Source organism: Strongylocentrotus purpuratus, unplaced genomic scaffold (assembly GCF_000002235.5).
Source record: "Strongylocentrotus purpuratus isolate Spur 01 unplaced genomic scaffold, Spur_5.0 spur5_scaffold_14, whole genome shotgun sequence".
Taxonomy (NCBI): Eukaryota; Metazoa; Echinodermata; class Echinoidea; order Camarodonta; family Strongylocentrotidae; genus Strongylocentrotus; species Strongylocentrotus purpuratus.
In genome coordinates, this window is record NW_022145599.1 from 21,137,582 (window position 1) to 21,147,827 (window position 10,246).

Genomic DNA, 10,246 nt, shown 5'->3' on the forward strand with positions numbered 1-10,246 from the left:
GAAATGAGAGTCAAGTGTTCAAGTCTAAGTTCCCTGGTTGGGATGATGTATTAGCTGTGGATTACACAAAGAGAGCAGATCAAATATACAAGAAACCTGCAATTCAGAAGGTGAGTTTGATTAAAAGGTGCTTACTACCAAAACAGTAATTGGATGGGAGAAGGTTTCTTTTTTTTAAAGGCATTGCAAATTTGAATGTCATTGCTGTTTAAGTTTCTTTCAAAAGTTGAAAAGTGACCCTTTTGCCTCAATTTTCCTTGATGTTTAACTCTTTTTGGTGCAAAGTCAATTTAAAGTGCCCATTTTTTATTTGTTTAAATTACTATAATCTTTTTAATACGTGTATAGCATTTTCCATTATTTGACTGAGAAAGACAAGTCATTTAGAAATTCAAAATTGGTAAAAAGGTGTGAAGGCACATGTTCACGTATTTATACATATATGAATAAATAATCACATGAACACTGAAAGTAGCTGCTGCCCTTATTGTTAAGTACCTGTACATGTTTCATAACGGTTTCTCTATCATAAATTTGTGTAAATTGGGTAAATTTTCAGTGGATAAGAACAAGTTTTCATAGGCTCTGCCTTCAACAGCTTAAGTCTGTATTATCCTGAGGTACCTTTTCTAGTCACTGAAGACATTCCTATTAAGTTGTTTGGACAATCATTGAAAGTTAATTTACATGTGTGTATCATTAGCAAGCTTTCGTGTGCTGCTGTTCTTCAAGCCTCTTCAGAACGTTACTGTAATGTCAAGGACAGTCGTTTCCTACCAGATTGATCTACCAGTTTGATCTACGAGTATAAAATCATGCTTGTCAACTTCATGAGTATGATATTATCCTTGTTTTTGTGTTTGTTTTGATAGGATTTACAAGACAAGGAAGAGTTGAAGACTGATCTCTCTGCTCTCTTCATGCCCCGGCAGCCGTCCATGGCACTCACAGAAGCTGTAAGTCCATGATGGTTTTATGTGCTGTCAAAGTGCTCTGCAAACCCTCTTTTATCTGTATTCCCTCCTTTGATACTGCATTAATGACTAAGGCGCCAATCATTTAGTTCAGTCTTTTATTTTACTTTAGAAATATGTATGATAAAGACTAAAATTCTGACCCCTCAGTTTTAATTTTGGGAAGTCTATTTTAAAAAAGGTAAGATACATGTAGTTCAGAATTTGGCCGAAAGTGTCCTTTTAGACAGTAACATTGTCTATAAGAAGTGTTTTTAAGGTAGCACATAGACAATTTATCACCTGTTTAATATTATAATGCTATGTGATATATACATATATATATATATATATATATATATATATATATATATATATATATTAATTTTTGAAGACTTAAAATATTGAGTATGTGATGAATTCCCTCTTTCACTTCAAGTTAAGCAGAAATGTCTGATATGCTAACATAGATATACATGAATCTTGAGAAAATCATAGGCTTTTTTTTGATGAGTGTACAATAAAATTCATCATTCACATTTCTGTGGGCAGGATTGGTCACTCTTGCTATGTAGACCTAGGTTTGTACATACATGTATAATAAAAAAACATTTGTATAAAAAACAATTAAATAAATAAAAAGATAAATAAACAATAGTCACTCTCCTTCTATTTCTGTCATATAGGATCAGTTGATGGAGGAGTGGAATGATGATCTAGATGGTATGGAGGCATTTGTCTTGGAGGGACGCAAATTTGCTAGACTTCCTGAGCACGAGAAAGGTAAAGCATTCATTGCATCTTTAGTACACATTACAGTTAAGATGGTGGATGTACATGTACAGAATAAACCAGTTCCCAAATATTAAGTTGAGTTCTGGACCCCATCTTATAAAGAGTTGCGATTGATCCAAATCAATGGCAAGTCCTCTAATCAATCACAAGTTTGCAGACCTCTATCTCTCATGTACATAGTTTTGATTGATATTAACTGCAAATAAGTTGTGATTGATCGTAACTATTTTTAAGATTGGGCCCTCGTCATGCACTTTCATTGTGAAGAAACCATGTAGAAGTTATCAAGTTAATTATGTAGTAATATGTATGTGAACATTGTTGTATATTGTGAGGTTTCTGTACCGTCAAACTCATAACAAATTGGGCAAATCTTGCTAGAAGTCACATGGGTACAAATTTGGTAGAATTGTTGAATACAGTGTATTTCTAGGGGTATTTAAAGAGGTAAGGGTAGTTCAAGATAGAGTTCTTTTAAATGTCTGTTCTGTAGCTTCGTAATATTCTTCCATACAGGGCTGAAAAGAATGTGAAAGGTTTCCCAAAAATATTCATCTTTACCTAAACTAAATGTAGGTCTTCTCTTTAAATATGATATCTCAAATTCACCTGAACTACAGGCCACTTCTACAGTGGGGACTGCTACGTGTTCCTCTGCCGTTACTGGGTGCCCCGTGACCTCCCGGAGGGTGAGGAGGGGGAGAACGGAGAGGGGGAAGCCGAGGAGGAGGAGGAGAATGCAGAGGAGGACTTCCAATGCACTGTCTATTTCTGGCAGGGGCGTGATGCCAGTAACATGGGCTGGCTGACGTTCACCTTCAGTCTTCAGAAGAAGTTTGAATCGCTGTTTGGTGATAAGCTAGAGGTGGTTCGACTGTGTCAGGTATGATAATGATAGAGAGGGGGAGAGAGGGTGGGGGGGAGGGAAAGAAGGGAAAGAAGGAGGGGGAGGGTGGGGAGGGTGGGAATGGGAGGGACGGACAAGTGAAGGAGATTGAATTGCTGTTTGGAGATAAGCTGGAGGTATATAAATTTTGTAGTGTCAGGTATTCAGAAATAGAAAGGGAGAGGGAGAGATAGGGAGGGACGGAAGGAAAGAGGGAGAGGGAAGGGAGGAGGTTGGTGATAGAGGGAGGGGGAGGGAGGAAGAGGGAGGAAATTTTATTCGCTGTTTGGACATAAGCTGGAGGTAGTTAAATTGTGCCATGTCAGGTATGCAATGATAGTAAGGGAGGGAGAGAGATAGTGGAGGAGGGAAGAGGGGTGGAAGGAGGGAGGGAGTTAGGGAAGAAATGTGAAGCTTGCGTCAGGTCAAGTCAGGTAGACATACATGTAAATAGCTAGTGTAGAAGGGAAATGAGAGAGAGAGAGAGAAAGATTGAATCAGAAATAAAGTTCCATTTAAATTGCTATTTGAACGGACCTGTTAATCTATCGCACACTTCACATCTCATTGTCCATCATCAGCAACAAGAGAATCTCAAGTTCCTTTCCCACTTCAAGAAGAAGTTCACCATCTACCGCGGGCGTCGCCCTCTCCCCAATGCTCCGCCAGAGTCACAGCAGCCCAAGGACTTGAACCCCAAACTCTACCACGTCCGAGCCAATGGAGGCCCTCTCTGCACCCGCTGCATACAGGTCCATCCCACCGCACAGTGGCTCAACCCAGAATTCTGGTAAATGCCTCCTTCAGTTTTGCTGGTATTTCATTACCAAACATTGCTTCATGATTGTGAACATTTCCAGAAAATCAACCAGGGGGGTGTTTTCACAAAGATCCTAAGTTGAACTTATCCCTAAGTTTGATTTAAAAATTATGGAAAGCAGTTAGCATCTTTGAAAGTATTTTGTAAAAGTTATTTTAAAAGGCATAGAATGTTGATTCAAGTCATTCATATTTTCTATTATCAAGGAAATTTCATGTTCTTGATGTTGAATTTATGAAAAGTCTAAGATACCTTATTTTTTTGCTTTGAATATACTATATTTTTTTGCTTTGAATATACTATATTTTAAGGTTACAAATGGATCTCCATAATGTTTAAGTTCAACTTGGAGTTAAGTTTGACTTAGGATCTTTGTGAAAAACCCCCCAGTCGTGGTATACAGTATCCTTGAGCATTGCCTATTGAAATGGTGCCTAATGAGCTCAGCACCAATTCTGTAGAAAAATATGATTAGGTATTGAAATTTTCCAAGAGAAAATGTATTTAAATTTTTAACAGAAACCAGACAAAGATTCTATGCTTTATACATTCTAAATACTTCCATTTAAGATTTCTATTATTACTTTTGTTGAGTTGTTCATCCCCACTTCTCTCTTGCATGCTTCCTCTATATTTTTCTCACTAATTCTTGCTTTTCTCTCTTTATCATTCTCTCCCGTATTCCTTGTGTATGCAATTACGTCTTTCTCCTCTATCTTTTGCCTTACTCTCTTCTCATTCTTAAGATTCCCTTTAAATGTCTTGTCCTAGTAACATTTGGGAGATACCATTTCACAATTTTTAGCCTCCTTCAAACTAAAATCCATGAAGATTAATGTATTTATTTTATTTTGTCTTTGTTCCAGCTACTTATTGGAGGTACCGTTTGATAGTCAGGATAGTAAAGGTATCGTCTACACATGGATTGGATCAAGGAGCGATGCGGACATGGCCAGGGTAGCAGAGGAGCTCGCATATGAGATGTTCGATGTAAGACAAATGTTCATTATCAAGTTCATCTTTCTGAGGGCATGTGTTTTCCTGCTTTTCTACCTTCTCATTTTCATGTATTAACTGCATCTGCATATTAGTCTTTCTATTCTTATTGTACTTAGCCTCTCCATCTATTTTCTGTTCTTTTTTTCTGTCTTTCCTGTCCGTCTGATAATTCTGCCCGCCCTCGCTCTCTCTCTCTTTCTCTTCCTCTCCCTCTCCCGCTCTTTCCCTCTCTCTCTTAATCTCCTCTCTCTCTCTCTCTCTTAATCTCCTCTCTCTCTCTTTTAATCTCTTCTCTCTCTCTCTCTCTTTCTTAATCCCTCTATCTCTATCTCTCTTTGCTATTTTTTGTCAGTCTACCTAAGAACGTTGCATCACTTATTTTTAGTTATTATTCTTTTGATTTTTAATAAGTTCATCATTAAGTACATGAATCCACTCAACCAAAAAGTTGTCATTTATAATACTTTATTAAAGATTGCTTGGTCAAGCAGAGAAATGTAGATATTGGTGATACTTGACACTATTCAATTCAATTCAAAAATGGTTTTTATTACAGCACAAACATTATTCATACAAATACACTATTGTTTTAATTAATAGCTAATTCATCACTTTTACCATGTATCTCCTCTATAATTGTTATTACCATCTCTCACATCATTTTATTCATGTTTCTGTCCATCAGGACATGTACAGCCATCAGCTGCTCTCAGAAGGGTCCGAGCCAGAGAACTTCTGGTGGGTAGCTCTGGGCGGTAAGAGAACCTATGACCAAGAGGCTGACTTCATGAACAATGCTAGACTCTTCAGATGCTCCAATGAGAAGGGCTTCTTCACCGTGTCGGAGAAGTGCTCCGACTTTTGCCAAGTAAGTTCAAGTTGTGCGTTGAAACATTGCTTTTGTGGATCAGTTTCTTTATAAGGCCTATACAAAAAAAAAGATGTTGTATTGCCCTTTGGGTGCTTAAACATAGGTTGGTTGGTCAGAATTTTTGTTTTTCTCCCTCTTTGGGCTGATATTTCTCAGTTTTGAGTGCTTTAGTATTTTTTGTAAAGCCGACCGTTGATTTCAAGATTTTTGGGTCGGTCGCAAAGGGCAATACAACATTTTTTATTTTTTAAAGACCTAATTCCTCTTGGTTTCTTTAGGTTTGCTTTATTTTGTTTTGTTCTGTTTGTTTTGTTTTTTGTTTTGTTTTGTTTTGTTTCGATGGGGGAAGGGAAGGTGGTTATTTATTTTGTGCAATCACCTGTTCACAGTCGGTCATGTTAGCAGTCCTTGTTGAGTTGAAAGTTTTGGAAGTAAATAATTCTTCAGGTTGATGTGCTGGTGGTAAAATGATGTTTTTTTTCCCAGTTCTAGAAAGTGTGTTATTTAAGAAATCTGGTTAAAGTTATTCTAAGCAATGACACACTTTTCCCCCCAACAAAGCATTTTCAGGCTGTGGCTTTATTATTATTTTGTATTACCCTGTTTTATCAGGAAAGACAAAATCAAGAAAACAGAGAATACAAAACAAAAGTAAGGTTTGAAGTGAGTCACTTGGATGCCGGGGAAAAAAAAGATTACGTAACTATCTATAACACGAAGGCCTTCTTCTCTTACCCATTTGACTTTACGTAAACAAATAGCCAAGAATAACAAGATACAACAAATAATGAATTGCATAAGAGAAAAAGAAAAAGAAAACAATTAATGTCATATTGCGTACATTCATATGACTGCCTAAATATTACTTCTTAACATAAAATGTAACTGTGAGGGTGAATACTATGACCTATTTTATTTTATTATTAATTTATTACAACATGTGGTGTGGATTACCCTTTCAACTTAAGTTAGTATTCAAAGGGGTCCATGCACATCTAAAAGCAGTTTGTTGACATGATGTATACATCATGTCAACAAACAAGCAAAGAAATAAACAATTAAATACATGAAATATACAAGAGATAAACAAATAACAATTAAATACATGAGATATACAAGAAAAGTCAATATGGGTACATTTGGGTAATAATATCTTTATTCATTTAGGATGATCTTGCTGATGACGATGTGATGATCTTGGATACCGGACATGAAGTCTACCTATGGATAGGACCAAGCTGCAGTGATGTGGAGAAGAAGCTTGCCTACAAGAGCTCACAGGTCAGTTTAAATCGGGGTAGAAAGTTTGAAAGTTATTGATTGCAGTCTGATTTTTGTTGTCGTACTTTAGTTCAAAGGAGAATCACGCAGGTAGGAAACTGAATGTTAAATTTCTGATAAACTTTCTGTTTGTTATTTGTTTGTTTTTGTTATTAAGATAATGATACTAATAATAGTGGGTTCTTGTATAGCGCTCATGTCTGTCACATCTGACACTCCTGGCACTCCCGATCATTACCCTGGCTTTAGCAAGGCTGTCATGGCGCTTTAGCAGACTGAAGTGAGCCACAGATTTTCTGATCGCCAGTAGTTGTTGTTGTTTTCGCGATTACTGCATCGTATCTAACAGACAGCTGAAAAGCCCCTCCGTCCCGGTTCATGTAGTCGGACAAGCGCTTTTATCGAAATAGCTTCCCGCATCCTCCTACCCAAATCTTGGTTCTCTCTCGCTAACCAGTATTGCAACCATCCTGATGAAACTTTTTAAAGTGACTCTGTAACATTGCCTCAGATTCTGAAACAAAATCCTGGATTTAGCTCATGCTGCAATCATAATTATAAACCTTTAGGTCAGTCAGGAATCCCATGACTTTTACAAGCCGATCAGCTGTCTGATTATCAAGATATTTATGATTGGAAATCAAAATCAAATTTTTTCATTTTCCTAACGGTTTTTATAACACTACAGTCTATTGGGGAAGATGAGTATGGTAAAACTGGTCACTCAAAGATTTTTACTTTTTTGAGGCACTTCATGATCATCTTGAAGCGCAATATTACACAATATCACAAACACTGATAACACGTAGGGCCATGCATCTCAGATTTAACATTGTTAAACGTTGCATTTAATAATGTATTCCATCCTTTATTTTGTTGACAGGTATACGTCCAGCATATGAAGAACAAGGAGCCAGACGCCCCTCGTAAGTTCTCTGCCGTCAAGAAGGGCAAAGAGCCCTGGAAGTTCATCCGCTGCTTCCACGGATGGGGTCTCTTCAAGCCTGGTGCAAAGTACTAGAGAATGGCTTTAGAGTAATAGCAGCGAAAGAAGGACAACCAAAGATATAAGTGTGGTAATAACATGCCCTTTTTTCACTCAGTTCCGTCATCAGCTCCCCTTCTGTCTCTCGACAGAACTATCTGGAAGACCATCATCGACCATCTTCACAGATGAGCATAAATAAATCATTTTGTTCTTATCAGGGGAAAAATATCTGGGCCTCCTTTCTTCTTCTTGTAATGGTCAAAGGCCAATGCAGCCTTTTACTAAGCGGATGAAGAGCCTGATGCCCCTCGAAGATGATAATCCTGGATCTGCCTCTCCAGTGGATCTCAATCTGGCCATTCTCATGATTAGAATTTTGCCAGTTGATAAGAAGTGTGCAGGATAATCTCATTTGTGTAATTCCCAACATTGATTTTTGAGACATAGACATTATCTATTACACAGCATTGTGTGCTTTGCAGTTTGGACATCACAAGCTTTTTTAATATGCTATTTTCTAGGAACAGTACATATTTCCTGATCTAGCTTCTTTTAAAGTAATATTTATTTCTTCAATTGTCAAGGAAGGATGTGTGATTGACATTTTGAAAAACAAAAAAGATTCTGCGACTTTCTCGGTGCTTGAATTTTGTATAGTGAATTGAGAATTTGGAAGTCTGTAGGTGCAATAATATAGTGTAGTTTTCTTGCATGGCAAATTGATGATGTTGTAAAAATAGAAAATGTAGTATATTACGCGATTGTGACTATTCTTTGTGATTGCAGTGAGAAAACTTCACAAAATTGTTCAATATTTGTATAACAAAATGGAAAGGGGAATAAGCAGTAATAGAAATTGAATAATTAAAGAGTAATTACAAAAAATTATAGAGTTGAATGTAAATACATGTAGCAATTATATAAGCTCTAGACAACCAAAATTGTCACCTTTTATTTTGAACTGTATTCCTATGTTTTCTTATAATTTTGTAATTCGCAAGAGGTAACATATTATTTTAGACTCAAACAGTTTTTAAATTTTGTTTTAAAAAATGGTATTCATGCCTATCTATCTACCTTTTCCCATTATTTAGGCCATTTTTGAAAGGGTGATAATGATGAAGCTAAAACTCTTCTTTTATTTGATATATAATTATTTATTGAGAGAGCAACTCGCATTTTGTACTATTAAAGGGCTTTGTGTATGTTATTGCATTTTTTTTTTATAACAGGCCTTGAGAAAAGTGCTGTGGAATTCAGATTGAGTCTGGATCAAGTTTAGAGCGCTTTCTTGCTCTGTAGTTGTATAAGGTGTACAAAAAGAATGTAGGTGTACAAAGAAGAATGTAGGTTCACCCACTTACAATTTGACATTTAGAAAAATGTTCTTGTTATCTTATTTTTGTGTTTTATTCCTTTTTTTTAAATCTTGCTACCTTATGTTATGACTTGAAAGTGGATGCTGAGCATTCTTGCATATAATTTATGTCTTTAAAAGCTTGATAATTATGATGCTAAACTATCCTTGGTCTTAACATCTTCCAGTACCTGTTAGCCAAATTATATTCTTATTTCTAAGGGTATAGATTTTTGTTGTTTGTTATTTATTGAAGATGTCAGATATAATGTACATAATCATTGGTTGTTTATTAGTGGATATAATGAATGATGCTATTAAGATAAATGAACTATATTGAAATTCTAGTGGCATCCAAAATGCTTTCATATTTGATTTCAATATTGAAAATTGTGGGAAGACCAAGCTTTGGGAATTATATCGGGACAGTAATTAGTCCCTTTCCGAGACTTTTCTTTTTCAAAGTAGATGATGCAAGCAAGTGCCAAAGCTTGATATTCATGAACAAACAAGTCTTCTACACCTAAAAATGCACTTGACAAAAGTACTTTCTTTTTAACAGTAAAAGGCATGTTTGATTGTGTTTTATACTTTTTGTGATGGATTATTATGAATGAGATCATAGAGTGATTATATTGACATTAAGGCTATGCTCTGTTACAAGTTTTCTTCCCCTTGGTTATACAACATGCTATATTTACAGTTATTTGAAAATCGCAATAAATTCCACAGTGTGGATTTTGATTTCTATATCCTGCTTTGAGATGTTTTTGTGTTTTGTTTTTGTTGTGGTCCTTCTTATACTTATAACTTCAAAGGGCTATGCAGCCTATCCCAAAGATCTGTATGTTGATTACCAGTTGTGAATGTCAAGCGTCATAGACATTGGGATTACATTCTACTCTTTGCAAAAAGTGTAGGAAATTAACGTTTATAGGGCATGACTTTCCTACACATGGGAGCTCCAGTTAAAAACTGTCTTTCTGCGGAAAGGAGTGTTGTCCCCTAAACCTGAGCCTTCATCGAGAACAGAGGGGAGAGGCATGCTTACACTCAACACAGTGACAGTCACATTTGTCTGATTAGCGTAGGACTTGAATTCTCGAACCCCTATGTATCTGTATGATGGAAGTTATATTGAGGTACCACATGATGATTTGAATTTGCCAAACTGCCTCCTGTTTTCTTTTCTTTCTTATTTTCATGTTTAAATATATTTGCATGCATAATTATATTTTTTTAAAACCCAATGTCACTTCCACCCCATCATACAATAAAATGGCAACATGCATGTAC

General features: G+C 36.2%; 1 protein-coding gene across 2 annotated transcripts in view; it reads left to right on the forward strand.

Moving 5' to 3' along the window:
• The window catches only part of LOC585336 (protein flightless-1 homolog), a 41,611-nt gene extending 31,911 nt beyond the window's left edge, over nt 1-9,700 (forward strand). For both annotated transcript variants that reach the window (XM_030984458.1, XM_030984459.1), the window contains 9 exons: nt 2-110; nt 873-956; nt 1,640-1,736; nt 2,369-2,631; nt 3,216-3,424; nt 4,321-4,444; nt 5,139-5,321; nt 6,492-6,605; nt 7,489-9,700. In XM_030984458.1, the coding sequence (XP_030840318.1) occupies nt 2-110; nt 873-956; nt 1,640-1,736; nt 2,369-2,631; nt 3,216-3,424; nt 4,321-4,444; nt 5,139-5,321; nt 6,492-6,605; nt 7,489-7,626 (1,321 nt within the window). In that variant the 3' untranslated portion in view covers nt 7,627-9,700. The remainder of the gene's footprint in view (nt 1; nt 111-872; nt 957-1,639; nt 1,737-2,368; nt 2,632-3,215; nt 3,425-4,320; nt 4,445-5,138; nt 5,322-6,491; nt 6,606-7,488) is intronic.
• Nucleotides 9,701-10,246: the final 546 nt, after the last annotated feature.